Source organism: Entelurus aequoreus, linkage group LG04, assembly GCF_033978785.1.
Source record: "Entelurus aequoreus isolate RoL-2023_Sb linkage group LG04, RoL_Eaeq_v1.1, whole genome shotgun sequence".
NCBI lineage: Eukaryota > Metazoa > Chordata > Actinopteri > Syngnathiformes > Syngnathidae > Entelurus > Entelurus aequoreus.
The window spans coordinates 1,923,549-1,947,293 of record NC_084734.1 but is presented as its reverse complement, the minus strand read 5'-3'; the positions used below and the strand labels follow the sequence as shown (position 1 = coordinate 1,947,293).

Below are 23,745 nucleotides of genomic sequence, written 5' to 3'. Positions count from 1 at the left end.
CTTTTTTCTGTCCACTACTCCTCCCACATTTTTCAACCCACTTCAACCGTTCCACCGTCCAAACATTCCTCTTAATCAGGACAAAAAAACTAAGTTGTTTTTTTAAATGGAAAAATTCCCGGTTTTCCCGAAATTCCATTTCTCAATTAAAAAACGGTCACTACTTCAACATTTCTTGCCTGATTTAAACAATTCCAACACCAACCAATTCAGCTCATTCATGCTCCTAATCCTTTTTTTTTTTAATTCCCGCTTTTCCCAAAATTCCAGGAAGTTCCCATTGAAATCAATGGGACACTTTTCAACCTATTCAAACAATTCCAACATCAGCACATTCCACTCATCCTGGACATTGAAACTAACACTTTTCCAAGTTCCATACCAAATTCTGGTTTTCCTGGAAATTCTAACTCTTCAACATTCAAACTATTCTTACATTCATACTACATTCTGTCAGCATTTCACTTCAACTTCAGCGTTGGAGCATTCCCTTGTAGGAATTGCCTCATCTAGTTGTTTATACCAGTGGTCCCCAACCTTTTTGTAGCTGGGGACCAGGGGGTTTGTGGATTTTTTTTTTTTTTTTTTTTTTTTTTTTTTCATAAAGAAATACAATCATGTGTGCTTACGGACTGTTTCCCTGCAGACTATATTGATCTATATTGACATACACATACACAATATGTATATATTGTGTTTCTTATGTTTATTTAATTTAAAAAAAAAAAAAAAAAAAAAAAATTTTTTTTTTTTTTTTTTTTTAAATTTCTTGCGCGGCCCGGTACCAATCAGTCCGCGGACCGGTACCGGGCCGCGGCCCGGTGGTTGGGGACCACTGGTTTATACAATTGTATTCAGGTTTGGTAAACACAAGAGTGACAGCAGTGCCCTCTAGTGGAACTTGGACATAATTGTTTGCTCAAATTTTATTGACATTTGCATAAAACTTAGTGGTTAATGTGGAAAAAATTGAAAGGACGTTGATAAAGAGAAGACCTCCTTGTCTTGATTTAGAAGAAGAAGCTTTGGAATTTGGCTGTTGATGCCAGACACATGATTACATGCTGGTGTGTTGTTTTGGACACGGGTTAATACAAGATCTTCTCTTCACCAGCGGTTACTCAAGGTCGCCACCTCCATGTCCACAATGCGAGGCAGTCTGCCGCTGGCTCCGCCTTCCAGGTACCCGGACTTCACGCTGGACGTGTCCGAAGGCCTCCGCTTGCTCTTGTTCAGATCTGGACCGGACAAGGAAAGTGTTTGTTTTTTTAACGGTTTCATCACAGACGTGGGCTACGTGATGGAGGTCCAGACTAGGAGGCTACGGCAGGTGGGGCCTCACCTGAGATGGCGAGCAGCATCTTACGTCTGGCTCCGAACGTGCACACGCCCACTTCCTTCAGGTCATCGTCAGACAGCGTGAGGAAAGTCTGGTAGTCGATCTGCATGAGCACACATGGGGTTTCACTGCTAATATGCTAAGCTGTTGTAGAACGGTTATTGATAGTCATGCCATTTGATTCATTTTTGTAATCAGATGAATCACCCTTTTGAATTCGGATTAATCATTAATCAAATTACAATATACTACAAAACTTAACTTAACTCAACATGGTAGATTTAAGCATAAAATAAAATAGAACAAACACAACAAATGTAGAAACACACATTTTTACAATGGAGTTCAGGGTGCGCATCGTGCATTCCACCAATAGCAAGCCCGGCGTGGAACTCTCGCTAAAAATCTGATGGTCGAGTTGACTTAGTGATCAAAAGTGTACATACACTTGTAAAGAACATCAAGTCATGGCTGTCTTGAGTTTCCAATAATTTCTACAACTCTTATTTTTTTGTGATGGAGTGATTGGAGCACATACAAAAAAAATTCATGAAGTTTGGTTCTTTTATGAATTTATTATGGGTCTACTGAAAATGTGAGGGTCAAAAGTATACATACAGCAATGTTAATATTTGCTTACATGTCCCGTGGCAAGTTTACCTGCAATAAGGTGCTTTTGGTAGCCATCCACAAGCTTCTGCTTGAATTTTTGACCACTCCTCTTGACCAAATTGGTGCAGTTCAGCTAAATTTGTTGGTTTTCTAAGATGGACTTGTTTCTCACATCACATGGACAAAGCTAAGACCTTCTGGAGGAAAGTTCTGTGGTCAGATGAAACAAAAATGGAGCTGTTTGGCCACAACACCCAGCAATATTTTTGGAGGAAAAAAGGAGAGGCCTTTAATCCCAGGAACACCATACCTACCGTCAAGCATGGTGGTGGTAGTATTATGCTTTGGGCCTGTTTTGCTGCCAATGGAACTGCTGCTTTAAATGGGACAATGAAAAAGGAGGATTACCTCCAAATCATCAGCCCGGTGTTACGACCGGGTCGCACAGTGATGCGGGGTTTGTTTTCCCCGGATGCAAATGGACGAATCCGGACAGGGCTTGCAGGTAAGAAAATGATTTAATAGTAAATTAACACAAAACAGGTACAAAACAGAAAACAAACCGATGGAATAAGGTGCCGATCGCACCTGAAGCTAAGGCTACTACTTAGCACAGACTAGCGATCACTAGCCCTTTTTTGCCTCGTCTTAAAAAGTGCCCTCTGCCTGTGTGTGTGTTTTTTTTTTTTGTCTTGTTTTTTTCTTTAAACAACATTAATAAATTCCTGTCAGGGATGTATAAAGAAAAAAAAACAACGGTACAAAAACTCCATTAATACCGGGTTGTTTGAGCCTGCCGCTTCCGCCAGAGAGAGAGAGAGAGAGAGGGTGAGTGAGTGAGTAAGTGAGAGGAGAGAGAGCCAACTGCGCCCCTGAGCCGGAGACGTGACAGTGGAGCAACTTGAATCTGTGAGTTATCAGTTATGGTCTAGTCGCCGTCCACTTATTCAGCATCTAATATGGGTAATATTTCAGAAAAACGCTGTATTATTCTATTATTCAATGTGTCAGCTTCTGTTTGTGCCGGACGTCGGAGCACGGCGCATCAATTCCGCACAGAGCAGAGCGTATCGTGCGGGACAGGAAGTAGTGTACAAAATACAAAATAAAACACCGGGTTAATTTTCAAAATAAAATGCACTGTGTTTACGGCGCATCACATTTCTCTCACAGTAGAGGTTTAGATATAAAGTTTATTGTGACTTTGATATTACTGCAGGGCCGTATAGGCAAATGCTAAGGGCGCCGTCCATCAGGGGGCGCCACGCCAGTGCCACAAATGTTGGAGAAAAAGAAAAAAAAAAAAAAGTTGGTACTATTATTTCTAAATACAAAAAATAATCCGACGTTAATTAAAATGCAAAGTAAAGCCTATTTAATAGAAATATTATTTGTTACAACATTACGTTAGGTAGTTACAGTACTCCCACCTTACATTCCTCAGGGACATTTGTATTAGATCTTTTAAGCAGGTGCTTTTTGTTTACATTGTTATTGCCTTCTGGTTAGCTAATGTTTGCCCTGCAGGTAATAGTCACTTTTCCACCCCTTTATATATTAGGTAAAGTTGTAAGTAGGGATGTCCGATAATATCGGCCTGCCGATATTATCGGCCGATAAATGCGTTAAAATGTAATATCGGAAATTATCGGTATCGGTTTTTTTATTATCTGTATCGGGGTTTTTTTTGGTTTTTTTTATTTTATTAAATCAACATAAAAAACACAAGATACACTTACAATTAGTGCACCAACCCAAAAAACCTCCCTCCCCCCATTTCTTTCTGTTATCAATATTCTGGTTCCTACATTATATATCAAAATATATCAATACAGTCTGCAAGGGATACAGTCCGTAAGCACACATGATTGTGCGTGCTGCTGCTCCACTAATTGTACTAACCTTTAACAGTTAATTTTACTCATTTTCATTCATTACTAGTTTCTATGTAACTGTTTTTATATTGTTTTACTTTCTTTTTTATTCAAGAAAATGTTTTTAATTTAGTTATCTTATTTTATTTATTTAAAAAAAAAAAAGTACCTTATCTTCACCATACCTGGTTGTCCAAATTAGGCATAATAATGTGTTAATTCCACGACTGCATATATCGGTTGATATCGGTATCGGTTGATATCGGTATCGGTAATTAAAGAGTTGGACAATATCGGAATATCAAATATCGGCAAAAAGCCATTATCGGACATCCCTAGTTGTAAGCCTAGTTGTTAAAGTGCACATCATTAATGTTAATTAAGCAATATCACATGAGAGGGAATGCGTTTTTTTAATTTGAGCACTGCTGTGATACGGGTAAAGATAATCATAACATAACATTCTCATATAATATGTTGATTTGCTTTCTTTAAGTAAAAAAAAAGGTCAAAGACAAAGCTATTCGTTTTTTTGGGAGTATATACACTTCACTGCCTAAAATCTTGCCTAGGGCGCCAGATTGGTTAGGGCCAGGCCTGTATTACTGTGTGGGTTAACAAAATAATAATAATAATAATGATAATAATAACAATAATAATAATAATAATAATGATAATAATAATAATTATTATTATTATTATTAATAATAATAATTTCCTCATTCTGGGGATATAAGATGCAGGTTATCTGTTAGGAATATTACCATCTGTATTTAAACTTGATTCATGTTGATTATGCCTGCAGCACAATGCCAAAAAAAGAAAGGATACAGAAAAGGAAGGAGAAGGAGGGCCAGGAAGCAGCTAAGGGTAGCACACCTCTTAATGCATGGCTAAAATTGATGATTTCACAGCATTTCATGGAAGCCCTGAATTTACATGGAGGAGCATATTTGGGTATGGGTGGCATTCAACTGAATATGGCTTGAAAAGGATTTGCAAATCATTGTATTCTGTTTATATTTACATCTAACACAATTCCTCAACTCATATGGAAACGGGGTTTGTATTATTTTGCGTACGTTCCGGTCTTTGTGGAACCTTTTAGAAGGGATTAAAAACCGAGCCACCTCCTGTGCACTCCTAAAGTTACATACATTTTTTCTTTTTTGTTACCTCTTGCTGCTCAAACACTTCGATGTACTTGATCAGGCCCAGCTGGCCCAGAAGCTCGGGCAGGTCGTCCATCATTTGGGGGGAGGGGCTGCGCTGGCTGCAGGTGGACGCCCTCCTCGACGAGCACACGTCTTCGAAGAAGCCGCCGCAACCCGCGAAGCCCTCCGCTACGGGGGCAACGGGGAGAGGTCAGAGTTCAGGGCGGAAGATAGCGACAGACATGGTGACGACGCGGAACGTGACTCACGGGGTTTGTCGTTTCTGTTTCTGTTCGGCGGGAACGCAGGGAAGTGGGAGGCGGGGGAGAAGGGGGCGGGGGGCGGGGAGGAGGGAGAGGAAGAGGAGGAAGAGGAAGAGGAGGCAGGGTGGGACCCTCGTCTGTCCCGCCAGTTGTCTGAGTTGCTCCCGTTGGAGGACGCCGTCCCGTTCTGATTGGCCCACGGCTGCAATCACACCGTGACATCATCACAATTTGCAACCTGACGTCACGTCCGGCTCATTAAAAATGCGGGACTGGTAGTGGTGGGGCCAGCGAGCGTCTGTTGTCAAAGCTTACTGGGCAGCGTTTTGTCTTTTTCGGAAACAAAAATTGTTTTAGGCTAGGCGTCTGCAACCCAAAACATTGAAAGAACCATATATGTCCATACGTTCCATGTGGCCATTGTGGGGGGGGGCGTGGCCTGCGGGCCTGCGGCGAAACGGGGTGTGCCAGGACCGGCTTCGAGATCAGCGGCAGGTGCGTAGATGACACAGCTGTGAGTGTTTGTCTGATCACCCGTCGCTCTGTTAAAGGCAGCAGCCGGGAAGGAGAAGGGGTTGTTGTTGTTGTTGGTGACACTCTGGGAGAAACCATTCATGTGCTCGAGCGAGAAGGAGACGGACAGGAAATGACTGAAAAAAGGTCCCAACGAACATTTATTGCAAAAAAAACTATTTTTTTCGTGAAGTGAAGTGAATTACATTTATATAGCGCTTTTTCTCAAGTGACTCAAAGCGCTTTACATAGTGAAACCCAATATCTAAGTTACATTTAAACCAGTGTGGGTGGCACTGGGAGCAGGTGGGTAAAGTGTCTTGCCCAAGGACACAACGGCAGTGACTAGGATGGCGGAAGCGGGGATCGAACCTGCAACCCTCAAGTTGCTGGCACGGCCGCTCTACCAACCGAGCTATACCGTCCAAGATGAATGCAGCTGTCATGTCCGTCGTTGGTGGTCCAAGGAACCCGGAGGAGCGAGACCTCCATAGCCATATATGTCCCAACGCAAGCACTGGACTTGGCCATATGACCTGGGATATGATGGCTCACTGCCATCATATTGCAGTCTACCCGTATCTCTTATGTGTGACTGCCATCTACTGGTCACACTTATCATTACACCATGTACCAAATACAACTGCTTTTAGGTCAGTAAGCAGTAGAGTTTTTTGATTGATTGATTAATTGAAACTTTTATCAGTAGATTGCACAGTACAGAACATATTCCGTACAATTGACCAATACCGATATCAACCGATACCGATATATACAGTTGAGGAATGAACACATTTTTAAAAAATGCCAACATGGCACTGCCATATTTATTATTGAAGTCACAAAGTGCATTATTTTTTTTAACATGCCTCAAAACAGCAGCTTGGAAATTTGGGACATGCTCTCCCTGAGAGAGCATGAGGAGGTTGAGGTGGGCGGGGTTGAGGTGGGGGAGGGGGGTAATGGGGGGTGTATATTGTAGCGTCCCGGAAGAGTTAGTGCTGCAAGGGGTTTCTGGGTATTTGTTCTGTTGTGTTTATGTTGTGTTACGGTGCGGATGTTCTCCCGAAATGCGTTTGTCATTCTTGTTTGGTGTGGGTTCACAGTGTGCCGCATATTAGCAGTGTTAAAGTTGTTTATACGGCCACCCTCAGTGTGACCTGTATGGCTGTTGACAAAGTATGGATTGCATTCACTTGTGTGTGTGTGTGAAAAGCCAGAGATATTATGTGATTTGACTTTAAGGTTTATTGGCGCTCTGTACTTCTCCCTACATCCGTGTACACAGCGGCGTTTTAAAAAGTCATAAATTTAACTTTTTGAAACCGATACCGATAATTTCCGATACTATATTTTAAAGCATTTATCGGCTGATAATATCGGCAGTTCGATATATATATATATATATATATATATATGTTTACGGACTAGGATGGTAGAAGGTGGGGATTGAACCATGAACCTTTAGGTTGCTGGCACGGCCACTCTCCCAACAGTGCCACGTCGTCCCTGACATGTAATTTAAAGGCCTACTGAAATAAAAAATTGTTATTTAAACGGGGATAGCAGATCCATTCTATGTGTCATACTTGATCATTTCGCGATATTGCCATATTTTTGCTGAAAGGATTTAGTAGAGAACAACGACGATAAAGTTCGCAACTTTTGGTCGCTGATAAAAAAAAGTCTTGCACCTACCGGAAGTAGCGTGACGACACCGGAGGAAGGACTGCTCATATTTTCCTATTGTTTACACCAGCAGCGAGAGAGATTCCGACGGAGAAAGCGACGATTACCCCATTAATTTGAGCGAGGATGAAAGATTCGTGGATGAGGAACGTTAGAGTGACGGACTAGAATGCAGTGCAAAACATATCTTTTTTCGATCTGACCGTAACTTAGGTACAAGCTGGCTCATTGGATTCCACACTCTCTCCTTTTTCTTTTGTGGATCACGGATTTGTATTTTAAACCACCTGGGATACTATATCCTCTTGAAAATGAGAGTCGAGAACGTGAAATGGACATTCACAGTGACTTTTATCTCCACGACAATACATCGGCGAAGCTCTTTAGCTACTGAGCTAACGTGATAGCATCGGGCTTTACTGCATATAGAAACAAAACAAATAAGTCCCTGACTGGAAGGATAGACAGAAGATCAACAATACTATTAAACCATGGACATGTAAATACACGGTTAATGCTTTCCAGCCTGGCGAAGCTTAACAATGCTGTTGCTAACGACGCTATTGAAGCTAACTTAGCTACGGAACCTCGACAGAGCTATGCTAAAAACTAGAGATGTCCGATAATATCGGCCTGCCGATATTATCGGCCGATATATGCGTTAAAATGTAATATCGGAAATTATCGGTATCGTTTTTTTTATTATCGGTATCGTTTTGTTTTGTTTTTTTTTTTTTTAATTAAATCAACATAAAAAACACAAGATACACTTACAATTAGTGCACCAACCCAAAAAACCTCCCTCCCCCCATTTACACTCATTCACACAAAAGGGTTGTTTCTTTCTGTTATTAATATTCTGCTTCCTACATTATATATCAATATATATCAATACAGTCTGCAAGGGATACAGTCCGTAAGCACACATGATTGTGCGTGCTGCTGCTCCACTAATAGTACTAACCTTTAACAGTTAATTTTACTAATTTTCATTCATTACTAGTTTCTATGTAACTGTTTTTATATTGTTGTACTTTCTTTTTTATTCAAGAAAATGTTTTTAATTGATTTATCTTATTTTACTAATTTTTTTTAAAAAGTACCTTATCTTCACCATACCTGGTTGTCCAAATTAGGCATAATAATGTGTTAATTCCACGACTGCATATATCGGTTGATATCGGTATCGGTTGATATCGGTATCGGTAATTAAAGAGTTGGACAATATCGGAATATCGGATATCGGCAAAAAGCCATTATCGGACATCCCTACTAAAAACATTAGCTCTGCACCGACGCCAGCTCTCATCTGCTCATCAACACCCGTGCTCACCTGCGTTCCAGCGATCGACGGTACGACGAAGGACTTCACCCGATCACCGATGCGGTTGGCGGCCCGGAGACGGAGGAAGTCAAGGTGAGGTCGTTCAGCTAGCGTGTCTGCTATCCTCAAAGTGCTCCTGGTTGTGTTGCTGCAGCCAGCCGCTAATACACCGATCCCACCTACAACTTTCTTCTTTGCAGTCTCCATTGTTCATTAAACAAATTGCAAAAGATTCACCAACACAGATGTCCAGAATACTGTGGAATTATGAGATGAAAACAGAGCTTTTTGTATTGGATTCAATGGGCTCCGAATACTTCCGTATCAACCGTTGACGTCATCATATCGAAACGTTTTCAGCCGGAAGTTTGCCGGGAAATTTAAAATGTCACTTTATAAGTTAACCCGGCCGTATTGGCATGTGTTGCAATGTTAAGATTTCATCATTGATATATAAACTATCAGACTGCGTGGTCGCTAGTAGTGGCTTTCAGTAGGCCTTTAAAGATTGCTCATTTGCATTTTCCACTATAGAAATAAACAAAATGACACAAAACCAGACTGGAAATAATCCACCAAGTCAGGACAGTTGTACGAGAGTATCGAAGTGCTGTGGTTGGTGACGGGGAACACTATGTTGATTCACACACATGAACCACAGCTCTGTATCAAATATAAAACGCCACGCGGTGGAGAAAGACCGTCTTTCCCCCCAAGCGCCACTACTTTGGAGTGAACGTAAGAATGTCCATAAAGTCTCATTACTCCACATTGATTCAGCTCGTCAGCCCGTTTGAAGGTTTCTTTTAACGAGGTAGACGCACTCAGGGAAGCAGGGGGACGCGAACGTCTGTGCTGACCAAAGCGATGCTATCAGCCTGAGACTAATCGAGTATCCAAATTGCCGTCGTCGGCCACACAGCGGGAGAACTCTTTGAAATGATTCGACGAGTGAGAGCGGTGACTCGGAATAGCTCGAGGAGAGCTTAGGAAAGAAAGTATCTATTAGTAGAGGTGGATTTGTACCTGGCTGGTGCAGGCGCTCAGGTAGGGTTTGTAGCTGCGACGGCTGATGTTCCGCAGTTCCTTCACGGCCTCCGCCGGCATGGATTTGGAGAAGCCCAGACCACTCCACGTGTCCGTGGGTGTGCGGACTTCGGTGACCACCGGTTTTCTCTGCATGGCTGCGAAGAGGCGCCACAGGAAGAAGCATGACTGCAAAGAACTGGACGGTTTAGTCGAATCCAAATACCTTGTTCTGGGTAAAGTGGATCCAGATGAATGTGATGAAATGTGGTTCAGGGAAAACTGGATATTAGTTCGAGTAACTACCGAATTTTTCGGACTATAAGTGGCAGTTTTTTTTCATAGTTTGGCCGGGGGTGCGACTTATACTCAGGAGCGACTTATGTGTGAAATTATTAACACATTAGCGTAAAACATACTTGCCAACCTTGAGACCTCCGATATCGGGAGGTGGGGGTGTGGGGGGGGGGGGCGTGTTTGGGGCGGGGGGCGTGGTTGGGGCGTGGCTAAGGGCGTGGTTAAGAGGAGAGTATATTTACAGCTAGAATTCACCAAATCAAGTATTTCATATATATATAATATATATATATGTATGAAATACTTGACTTTCAGTGAATTCTAGCTATATATATATATATATATATATATATATATATATATATATATATATATTTTTTTTTTTTTTTTTTTTTTTTTTAAATTTTATTATACATATTGATGGAAGCAGATCAGAATCATATCCATATTTAAGTGTTACTTCTTTCTAAAACTCCTATAGTCATATTTACATCAGCTAATGTCTCGTGTGGTACAAAGTGCTTGGATTCGAGTGTCCTTGAGTAGACAGGCAGAGCGCTGTTGAGACTGCCATAACATTCCTAAGATAACGAGCACAGGGGAGTGCTGAGCTTGGGGGGACAGGAGGTGGGGGGGGGAGACCGAGCTAGACCGATCTGGACCGGGCTAGGGAACGCTTGGGTGCTGGGTTGGTCTCAGGTTTGTCCTCTAAGCTTAGAGAATAAACCACAAAATACCAACTTCTGCCTGGTGATTGAATATAAACAACAGCATATTGCCATAAAAAGAATCTGGGAGAGACTAGCAATTTGAATTCCCCATTGGAGGAATGCTGGTCAACGCAACAGTGTTCTGCAGGCTATCCAGTAGATGGCAGTATTGTCCTGTTTAAGAGTGTCACAACATTGCCGTTTACTGCAGACGAACTGCTTTACGGTAGACTAAACGTGACTGCTGTTGTTGTGTGTTGTTACCGCGCTGGGAGGACGTTAATGAAACTGCCTAACAATAAACCCACATAAGAAACCAAGAACTCTCTCTCCTTGTTGTGCACTCTACTCTCTAAAAGCCGTGGATGTTATGACGTCATTGGGCAGGCAAGCTGTTTATATTGTGGGAAAGCGGACGTGAGAACAGGCTGTCCCCACACATTGAGCTGGAGGGGGCGTGGCCTCCAGCTCCGGCTGAATACCGGGAGTTTGTCGGGAGAAAATCTCTGCCGGGGGGTTGTCGGGAGAGGCGCTGAATACCGGGATTCTCCCGCTAAAAACGGGAGGGTTGGCAAGTATGGCGTGAAATATCAAATAATATTATTTAGCTCATTCCCGTAAGAGACTAGACGTATAAGATTTCATGGGATTTAGCGATTAGGAGTGACAGATTGTTTGGTAAACGTATAGCATGTTCTATATGTTATAGTTATTTGAATGACTCTTACCATAATATGTTACGTTAACATACCAGGCACGTTCTCATATAACGTACACTTATTCAGCCTGTTGTTCACTATTCTTTATTTATTTTAAATTGCCTTTCAAATGTCTATTCTTGGTGTTGGCTTTTATCAAATACATTTCCCCAAAAAATGCGATTTATACTCCAGTGCGACTTATATATGTTTTTTCCTTCTTTATTATGCATTTTCGGCCGGTGCGACTTATACTCCGGAGCAACTTATCCCTGTAAGACCCAAATATAGAAAAACCTAAAAAAAAATATATTTGACCTTTCAGATGTTGTTGTAGGAAGCATTTGATGCAGAAATTGAAGAGTTTAAAAAAAAAAAAAAAATTGTTTATGTATGTTTTTAGAGAAATGTTGTAATATTGCAACATTGGGCTTTGATGGGAGCAACATTTCTGTATTTGTACTCACGTTTCCTGAACAACTAAGAGTTGATTGCTTACTTAGCCCCATAACGGTATATACCATTAATAATAATCTCACATTAGTTATATTTTTATGAAGTCATTTATTACAAATATAAAAAATATGAAACAAGATAACACTCTTAAAAAACGCTTTTTCCCCCTCTTTTATAATTGCAACAATTATATAACAAGCTCTAAATGAAATGTGATGCATCTGTTCCACAATAACTACATATGTACATGCTCTAGACCAGGGGTCACCAACGCGGATCTAACATAATAGTGAGAGTCCAGTCCATAGTGGATCTAACATAATAGTGTGAGAGTCCAGTCCATAGTGGATCTAACATAATAGTGTGAGAGTCCAATCCATAGTGGATCTAATATAATAGTGAGAGTCCAGTCCATAGTGGATCTAACACAATAGTGTGAGAGTCCAGTCCATAGTGGATCTAACATAATAGTGTGAGAGTCCAGTCCATAGTAGATCTAACATAATAGTGTGAGAGTCCAGTCCATAGTGGATCTAACATAATAGTGAGAGTCCAGTCCATAGTGGATCTAACATAATAGTGAGAGTCCAGTCCATAGTGGATCTAACATAATAGTGAGAGTCCAGTCCATAGTGAATCTAACATAATAGTGAGAGTCCAGTCCATAGTGGATCTAACATAATAGTGAGAGTCCAGTCCATCGTGGATCTAACATAATAGTGAGAGTCCAGTCCATAGTGGATCTAACATAATAGTGAGAGAGTCCAGTCCATAGTGGATCTAACATAATAGTGTGAGAGTCCAGTCCATAGTAGATCTAACATAATAGTGTGAGAGTCCAGTCCATAGTGGATCTAACATAATAGTGAGAGTCCAGTCCATAGTGGATCTAACATAATAGTGAGAGTCCAGTCCATAGTGGATCTAACATAATAGTGAGAGTCCAGTCCATAGTGAATCTAACATAATAGTGAGAGTCCAGTCCATAGTGGATCTAACATAATAGTGAGAGTCCAGTCCATCGTGGATCTAACATAATAGTGAGAGTCCAGTCCATAGTGGATCTAACATAATAGTGAGAGAGTCCAGTCCATAGTGGATCTAACATAATAGTGTGAGAGTCCAGTCCATAGTGGATCTAACATAATAGTGTGAGAGTCCAGTCCATAGTGGATCTAACATAATAGTAAGAGTCCAGTCCATAGTGGATCTAACGTAATAGTGAGAGTCCAATCCATAGTGGATCTAACATAATAGTGTGAGAGTCCAGTCCATAGTGGATCTAACATAATAGTGTGAGAGTCCAGTCCATAGTGGATCTAACATAATAGTGTGAGAGTCCAGTCCATAGTGAATCTAACATAATAGTGAGAGTCCAGTCCTTAGTGGATCTAACATAATAGTGAGAGTCCAGTCCATGGTGGATCTAACATAATAGTGTGAGAGTCCAGTCCATAGTGAATCTAACATAATAGTGAGAGTCCAGTCCTTAGTGGATCTAACATAATAGTGAGAGTCCAGTCCATAGTGGATCTAACATAATAGTGTGAGAGTCCAGTCCATAGTGGATCTAACATAATAGTGTGAGAGTCCAGTCCATAGTGGATCTAACATAATAGTGAGAGAGTCCAGTCCATAGTGGATCTAACATAATAGTGTGAGAGTCCAGTCCATAGTGGATCTTACATAATAGTGAGAGAGTCCAGTCCATAGTGGATCTAACATAATAGTGTGAGAGTCCAGTCCATAGTGGATCTAACATAATAGTGTGAGAGTCCAGTCCATAGTGGATCTAACATAATAGTGTGAGAGTCCAGTCCATAGTGGATCTTACATAATAGTGTGAGAGTCCAGTCCATAGTGGATCTAACATAATAGTGTGAGAGTCCAGTCCATAGTGGATCTAACATAATAGTGAGAGAGTCCAGTCCATAGTGGATCTAACATAATAGTGTGAGAGTCCAGTCCATAGTGGATCTAACATAATAGTGTGAGAGTCCAGTCCATAGTGGATCTAACATAATAGTGTGAGAGTCCAGTCCATAGTGGATCTAACATAATAGTGTGAGAGTCCAGTCCATAGTGGATCTAACATAATAGTGTGAGAGTCCAGTCCATAGTGGATCTTACATAATAGTGTGAGAGTCCAGTCCATAGTGGATCTAACATAATAGTGTGAGAGTCCAGTCCATAGTGGGGCCAGCAGGAGACCATCCCAGGCGGAGACGGGTCAGCAGCACAGAGATGTCCCCAACTGATGCACAGGCGAGCGGTCCACCCCAGGTCCCGACTAATAGTTTTCCATCAATCAATCAATCAATCAAAGTGTACTTATATAGCCCTTAATCACAAGTGTCTCAAAGGGCTGCACAAGCCACAACGACTCTGTCTCCTGTCGCTTTACTTGCAACCGTTTCAGTTTCCTGGTAAACGTACATCCAAGTACCTCACAGTATGCCCGTCACATACAGTAGGTATCAAACATGCTATATTAGTTTCTAGTGACTCGATATCAAGTGTTATATATGTCTGACTCGATATCAAGTGTTATATATATCTGACTCGATATCAAGTGTTATATATGTCTGACTCGATATCAAGTGTTATATATATCTGACTCGATATCAAGTGTTATATATGTCTGACTCGATATCAAGTGTTATATATGTCTGACTCGATATCAAGTGTTATATATATCTGACTCGATATCAAGTGTTATATATGTCTGACTCGATATCAAGTGTTATATATGTCTGACTCGATATCAAGTGTTATATATGTCTGACTCGATATCAAGTGTTATATATATCTGACTCGATATCAAGTGTTATACATGTCTGACTCGATATCAAGTGTTATATATGTCTGACTGGATATCAAGTGTTATATATATCTGACTCGATATCAAGTGTTATACATGTCTGACTCGATATCAAGTGTTATATATGTCTGACTCGATATCAAGTGTTATATATGTCTGACTCGATATCAAGTGTTATATATGTCTGACTCGATATCAAGTGTTATATATGTCTGACTCGATATCAAGTGTTATATATGTCTGACTCGATATCAAGTGTTGTATATGTCTGACTCGATATCAAGTGTTATATATGTCTGACTCGATATCAAGTGTTGTATATGTCTGACTCGATATCAAGTGTTATATATGTCTGACTCGATATCAAGTGTTACATATGTCTGACTCGATATCAAGTGTTATATATGTCTGACTCGTTATCAAGTGTTATATATGTCTGACTCGATATCAAGTGTTATATATGTCTGACTCGATATCAAGTGTTATATATGTCTGACTCGATATCAAGTGTTATATATGTCTGACTCGATATCAAGTGTTATATATGTCTGACTCGATATCAAGTGTTATATATGTCTGACTCGATATCAAGTGTTATATATGTCTGACTCGATATCAAGTGTTATATATGTCTGACTCGATATCAAGTGTTATATATGTCTGACTCGATATCAAGTGTTATATATGTCTGACTCGATATCAAGTGTTATATATGTCTGACTCGATATCAAGTGTTATATATGTCTGACTCGATATCAAGTGTTATATGTGTCTGACTCGATATCAAGTGTTATATGTGTCTGACTCGATATCAAGTGTTATATATGTCTGACTCGATATCAAGTGTTATATATGTCTGACTCGATATCAAGTGTTATATATGTCTGACTCGATATCAAGTGTTATATACGTCTGACTCGATATCAAGTGTTATACATGTCTGACTCGATATCAAGTGTTATATATGTCTGACTCGATATCAAGTGTTATATATGTCTGACTCGATATCAAGTGTTATATATGTCTGACTCGATATCAAGTGTTACATGTGTCTGACTCGATATCAAGTGTTATATATGTCTTACTCGATATCAAGTGTTATATATGTCTGACTCGATATCAAGTGTTATATATGTCTGACTCGATATCAAGTGTTATATACGTCTGACTCGATATCAAGTGTTATACATGTCTGACTCGATATCAAGTGTTATATATGTCTGACTCGATATCAAGTGTTATATATGTCTGACTCGATATCAAGTGTTATATATGTCTGACTCGATATCAAGTGTTATATATGTCTGACTCGATATCAAGTGTTATATATGTCTGACTCGATATCAAGCGTTATATATGTCTGACTCGATATCAAGCGTTATATATGTCTGACTCGATATCAAGTGTAATATATGTCTGACTCGATATCAAGTGTTATATATGTCTGACTCGATATCAAGTGTTATATATGTCTGACTCGATATCAAGTGTTATATATGTCTGACTCGATATCAAGTGTTATATGTGTCTGACTCGATATCAAGTGTTATATATGTCTGACTCGATATCAAGTGTTATATATGTCTGACTCGATATCAAGTGATATATACGTCTGACTCGATATCAAGTGTTATACATGTCTGACTCGATATCAAGTGTTATATATGTCTGACTCGATATCAAGTGTTATATATGTCTGACTCGATATCAAGTGTTATATATGTCTGACTCGATATCAAGTGTTATATGTGTCTGACTCGATATCAAGTGTTATATATGTCTGACTCGATATCAAGTGTTATATATGTCTGACTCGATATCAAGTGTTATATGTGTCTGACTCGATATCAAGTGTTATATATGTCTGACTCGATATCAAGTGTTATATATGTCTGACTCGATATCAAGTGTTATATATGTCTGACTCGATATCAAGTGTTATATATGTCTGACTCGATATCAAGTGTTATATGTGTCTGACTCGATATCAAGTGTTATATATGTCTGACTCGATATCAAGTGTTATATGTGTCTGACTCGATATCAAGTGTTATATATGTCTGACTCGATATCAAGTGTTATATATGTCTGACTCGATATCAAGTGTTATATATGTCTGACTCGATATCAAGTGTTATATATGTCTGACTCGATATCAAGTGTTATATATGTCTGACTCGATATCAAGTGTTATATATGTCTGACTCGATATCAAGTGTTATATGTGTCTGACTCGATATCAAGTGTTATATATGTCTGACTCGATATCAAGTGTTATATATGTCTGACTCGATATCAAGTGTTATATATGTCTGACTCGATATCAAGTGTTATATATGTCTGACTCGATATCAAGTGTTATATGTGTCTGACTCGATATCAAGTGTTATATATGTCTGACTCGATATCAAGTGTTATATATGTCTGACTCGATATCAAGTGTTATATATGTCTGACTCGATATCAAGTGTTATATATGTCTGACTCAATATCAAGTGTTATATATGTCTGACTCGATATCAAGTGTTATATATGTCTGACTCGATATCAAGTGTTATATATGTCTGACTCGATATCAAGTGTTATATATGTCTGACTCGATATCAAGTGTTATATATGTCTGACTCGATATCAAGTGTTATATATGTCTGACTCGATATCAAGTGTTATATATGTCTGACTCGATATCAAGTGTTGTATATGTCTGACTCGATATCAAGTGTTATACATGTCTGACTCGATATCAAGTGTAATATATGTCTGACTCGATATCAAGTGTTATATATGTCTGACTCGATATCAAGTGTTATATATGTCTGACTCGATATCAAGTGTTATATATGTCTGACTCGATATCAAGCGTTATATATGTCTGACTCGATATCAAGCGTTATATATGTCTGACTCGATATCAAGCGTTATATATGTCTGACTCGATATCAAGTGTAATATATGTCTGACTCGATATCAAGTGTTATATATGTCTGACTCGATATCAAGTGTTATATGTGTCTGACTCGATATCAAGTGTTATATGTGTCTGACTCTATATCAAGTGTTATATGTGTCTGACTCGATATCAAGTGTTATATGTGTCTGACTCGATATCAAGTGTTATATGTGTCTGACTCGATATCAAGTGTTATATGTGTCTGACTCGATATCAAGTGTTATATATGTCTGACTCGATATCAAGTGTTATATATGTCTGACTCGATATCAAGTGTTATATACGTCTGACTCGATATCAAGTGTTATATACGTCTGACTCGATATCAAGTGTTATATACGTCTGACTCGATATCAAGTGTTATATACGTCTGACTCGATATCAAGTGTTATATACGTCTGACTCGATATCAAGTGTTATAGTCTGACTCGATATCAAGTGTTGTATATGTCTGACTCGATATCAAGTGTTATATACGTCTGACTCGATATCAAGTGTTATATACGTCTGACTCGATATCAAGTGTTATATACGTCTGACTCGATATCAAGTGTTATATATGTCTGACTCGATATCAAGTGTTATAGTCTGACTCGATATCAAGTGTTATATACGTCTGACTCGATATCAAGTGTTATATACGTCTGACTCGATATCAAGTGTTATATACGTCTGACTCGATATCAAGTGTTATATACGTCTGACTCGATATCAAGTGTTATATACGTCTGACTCGATATCAAGTGTTATATACGTCTGACTCGATATCAAGTGTTATATACGTCTGACTCGATATCAAGTGTTATATACGTCTGACTCGATATCAAGTGTTATATACGTCTGACTCGATATCAAGTGTTATATACGTCTGACTCGATATCAAGTGTTATATACGTCTGACTCGATATCAAGTGTTATATATGTCTGACTCGATATCAAGTGTTGTATATGTCTGACTCGATATCAACTGTTATATATGTCTGACTCGATATCAAGTGTTATATATGTCTGACTCGATATCAAGTGTTATATACGTCTGACTCGATATCAAGTGTTATATACGTCTGACTCGATATCAAGTGTTATATATGTCTGACTCGATATCAAGTGTTATATATGTCTGACTTGATATCAAGTGTTATATATGTCTGACTCCATATCAAGTGTTATATATGTCTGACTCGATATCAAGTGTTATATATGTCTGACTCGATATCAAGTGTTATATATGTCTGACTCGATATCAAGTGTTATACATGTCTGACTCGATATCAAGTGTTATATATGTCTGACTCGATATCAAGTGTTGTATATGTCTGACTCGATATCAAGTGTTATATATGTCTGACTCGATATCAAGTGTTATATATGTCTGACTCGATATCAAGTGTTATATATGTCTGACTCGATATCAAGTGTTATACATGTCTGACTCGATATCAAGTGTTGTATATGTCTGACTCGATATCAAGTGTTGTATATGTCTGACTCGATATCAAGTGTTGTATATGTCTGACTCGATATCAAGTGTTGTATATGTCTGACTCGATATCAAGTGTTATATATGTCTGACTCGATATCAAGTGTTATATACGTCTGACTCGATATCAAGTGTTATATATGTCTGACTCGATATCAAGTGTTATATATGTCTGACTCGATATCAAGTGTTATATATGTCTGACTCGATATCAACTGTTATATATGTCTGACTCGATATCAAGTGTTATATATGTCTGACTCGATATCAAGTGTTATATACGTCTGACTCGATATCAAGTGTTATATACGTCTGACTCGATATCAACTGTTATATATGTCTGACTCGATATCAAGTGTTATATATGTCTGACTCGATATCAAGTGTTATATACGTCTGACTCGATATCAAGTGTTATATACGTCTGACTCGATATCAAGTGTTATATATGTCTGACTCGATATCAAGTGTTATATACGTCTGACTCGATATCAAGTGTTATATACGTCTGACTCGATATCAACTGTTATATATGTCTGACTCGATATCAAGTGTTATATATGTCTGACTCGATATCAAGTGTTATATACGTCTGACTCGATATCAAGTGTTATATACGTCTGACTCGATATCAAGTGTTATATATGTCTGACTCGATATCAAGTGTTATATATGTCTGACTCGATATCAAGTGTTATATACGTCTGACTCGATATCAAGTGTTATATATGTCTGACTCGATATCAAGTGTTATATATGTCTGACTCGATATCAAGTGTTATATATGTCTGACTCGATATCAAGTGTTATATATGTCTGACTCGATATCAAGTGTTATACATGTCTGACTCGATATCAAGTGTTATATATGTCTGACTCGATATCAAGTGTTATATATGTCTGACTCGATATCAAGTTTTATATATGTCTGACTCCATATCAAGTGTTATATATGTCTGACTCCATATCAAGTGTTATATACGTCTGACTCGATATCAAGTGTTATATACGTCTGACTCGATATCAAGTGTTATAGTCTGACTCGATATCAAGTGTTATATACGTCTGACTCGATATCAAGTGTTATATACGTCTGACTCGATATCAAGTGTTATATACGTCTGACTCGATATCAAGTGTTATATACGTCTGACTCGATATCAAGTGTTATATACGTCTGACTCGATATCAAGTGTTATATACGTCTGACTCGATATCAAGTGTTATATACGTCTGACTCGATATCAAGTGTTATATACGTCTGACTCGATATCAAGTGTTATATACGTCTGACTCGATATCAAGTGTTATATACGTCTGACTCGATATCAAGTGTTATATACGTCTGACTCGATATCAAGTGTTATATATGTCTGACTCGATATCAAGTGTTGTATATGTCTGACTCGATATCAACTGTTATATATGTCTGACTCGATATCAAGTGTTATATATGTCTGACTCGATATCAAGTGTTATATACGTCTGACTCGATATCAAGTGTTATATACGTCTGACTCGATATCAAGTGTTATATATGTCTGACTCGATATCAAGTGTTATATATGTCTGACTTGATATCAAGTGTTATATATGTCTGACTCCATATCAAGTGTTATATATGTCTGACTCGATATCAAGTGTTATATATGTCTGACTCGATATCAAGTGTTATATATGTCTGACTCGATATCAAGTGTTATACATGTCTGACTCGATATCAAGTGTTATATATGTCTGACTCGATATCAAGTGTTGTATATGTCTGACTCGATATCAAGTGTTATATATGTCTGACTCGATATCAAGTGTTATATATGTCTGACTCGATATCAAGTGTTATATATGTCTGACTCGATATCAAGTGTTATACATGTCTGACTCGATATCAAGTGTTGTATATGTCTGACTCGATATCAAGTGTTGTATATGTCTGACTCGATATCAAGTGTTGTATATGTCTGACTCGATATCAAGTGTTGTATATGTCTGACTCGATATCAAGTGTTATATATGTCTGACTCGATATCAAGTGTTATATACGTCTGACTCGATATCAAGTGTTATATATGTCTGACTCGATATCAAGTGTTATATATGTCTGACTCGATATCAAGTGTTATATATGTCTGACTCGATATCAAGTGTTATATATGTCTGACTCGATATCAAGTGTTATATACGTCTGACTCGATATCAAGTGTTATATACGTCTGACTCGATATCAACTGTTATATATGTCTGACTCGATATCAAGTGTTATATATGTCTGACTCGATATCAAGTGTTATATACGTCTGACTCGATATCAAGTGTTATATACGTCTGACTCGATATCAAGTGTTATATATGTCTGACTCGATATCAAGTGTTATATATGTCTGACTCGATATCAAGTGTTATATACGTCTGACTCGATATCAAGTGTTATATACGTCTGACTCGATATCAACTGTTATATATGTCTGACTCGATATCAAGTGTTATATATGTCTGACTCGATATCAAGTGTTATATACGTCTGACTCGATATCAAGTGTTATATACGTCTGACTCGATATCAAGTGTTATATATGTCTGACTCGATATCAAGTGTTATATATGTCTGACTCGATATCAAGTGTTATATACGTCTGACTCGATATCAAGTGTTATATATGTCTGACTCGATATCAAGTGTTATATATGTCTGACTCGATATCAAGTGTTATATATGTCTGACTCGATATCAAGTGTTATATATGTCTGACTCGATATCAAGTGTTATACATGTCTGACTCGATATCAAGTGTTATATATGTCTGACTCGATATCAAGTGTTATATATGTCTGACTCGATATCAAGTTTTATATATGTCTGACTCCATATCAAGTGTTATATGTGTCTGACTCGATATCAAGTGTTATATATGTCTGACTCGATATCAAGTGTTATATATGTCTGACTCGATATCAAGTGTTATATATGTCTGACTCGATATCAAGTGTTATATATGTCTGACTCGATATCAAGTGTTATATATGTCTGACTCGATATCAAGTGTTATATATGTCTGACTCGATATCAAGTGTTATATATGTCTGACTCGATATCAAGTGTTGTATATGTCTGACTCGATATCAAGTGTTATATATGTCTGACTCGATATCAAGTGTTATATATGTCTGACTCCATATCAAGTGTTGTATATGTCTGACTCGATATCAAGTGTTATATATGTCTGACTCGATATCAAGTGTTATATATGTCTGACTCGATATCAAGTGTTATATATGTCTGACTCGATATCAAGTGTTATATATGTCTGACTCGATATCAAGTGTTGTATATGTCTGACTCGATATCAAGTGTTATATATGTCTGACTCGATATCAAGTGTTATATATGTCTGACTCCATATCAAGTGTTGTATATGTCTGACTCGATATCAAGTGTTATATATGTCTGACTCGATATCAAGTGTTATATGTGTCTGACTCGATATCAAGTGTTATATATGTCTGACTCGATATCAAGTGTTATATATGTCTGACTCGATATCAAGTGTTATATGTGTCTGACTCGATATCAAGTGTTATATGTGTCTGACTCGATATCAAGTGTTATATGTGTCTCACTCGATATCAAGTGTTATATGTGTCTGACTCGATATCAAGTGTTATATGTGTCTGACTCGATATCAAGTGTTATATGTGTCTGACTCGATATCAAGTGTTATATGTGTCTGACTCGATATCAAGTGTTATATGTGTCTGACTCGATATCAAGTGTTATATATGTCTGACTCGATATCAAGTGTTATATATGTCTGACTCGATATCAAGTGTTATATATGTCTGACTCGATATCAAGTGTTATATGTGTCTGACTCGATATCAAGTGTTATATATGTCTGACTCGATATCAAGTGTTATATGTGTCTGACTCGATATCAAGTGTTATATATGTCTGACTCGATATCAAGTGTTATATATGTCTGACTCGATATCAAGTGTTATATATGTCTGACTCGATATCAAGTGTTATATGTGTCTGACTCGATATCAAGTGTTATATGTGTCTGACTCGATATCAAGTGTTATATATGTCTGACTCGATATCAAGTGTTATATATGTCTGACTCGATATCAAGTGTTATATATGTCTGACTCGATATCAAGTGTTATATATGTCTGACTCGATATCAAGTGTTATATGTGTCTGACTCGATATCAAGTGTTATATGTGTCTGACTCGATATCAAGTGTTATATGTGTCTGACTCGATATCAAGTGTTATATGTGTCTGACTCGATATCAAGTGTTATATGTGTCTGACTCGATATCAAGTGTTATATGTGTCTGACTCGATATCAAGTGTTATATGTGTCTGACTCGATATCAAGTGTTATATGTGTCTGACTCGATATCAAGTGTTATATATGTCTGACTCGATATCAAGTGTTATATATGTCTGACTCGATATCAAGTGTTATATATGTCTGACTCGATATCAAGTGTTATATGTGTCTGACTCGATATCAAGTGTTATATATGTCT

General features: G+C 38.3%; 1 protein-coding gene across 3 annotated transcripts in view; it reads right to left on the bottom strand.

Annotated features, from left to right (window-relative positions):
• Positions 1–923: 923 nt before the first annotated feature.
• bicc2 (bicaudal C homolog 2) overlaps positions 924–23,745 on the bottom strand; it is a 77,854-nt gene continuing 55,032 nt past the window's right edge. For 2 of the 3 annotated variants that reach the window (XM_062043363.1, XM_062043364.1), the window contains exons 15-19: positions 9,795–9,952; positions 5,249–5,444; positions 5,002–5,168; positions 1,343–1,442; positions 924–1,238 (exon numbers count right to left, since the gene is read on the bottom strand). In XM_062043363.1, the coding sequence (XP_061899347.1) occupies positions 1,108–1,238; positions 1,343–1,442; positions 5,002–5,168; positions 5,249–5,444; positions 9,795–9,952 (752 nt within the window). In that variant the 3' untranslated portion in view covers positions 924–1,107. The remainder of the gene's footprint in view (positions 1,239–1,342; positions 1,443–5,001; positions 5,169–5,248; positions 5,445–9,794; positions 9,953–23,745) is intronic. The other variant, XM_062043365.1, reaches the window with a different exon arrangement.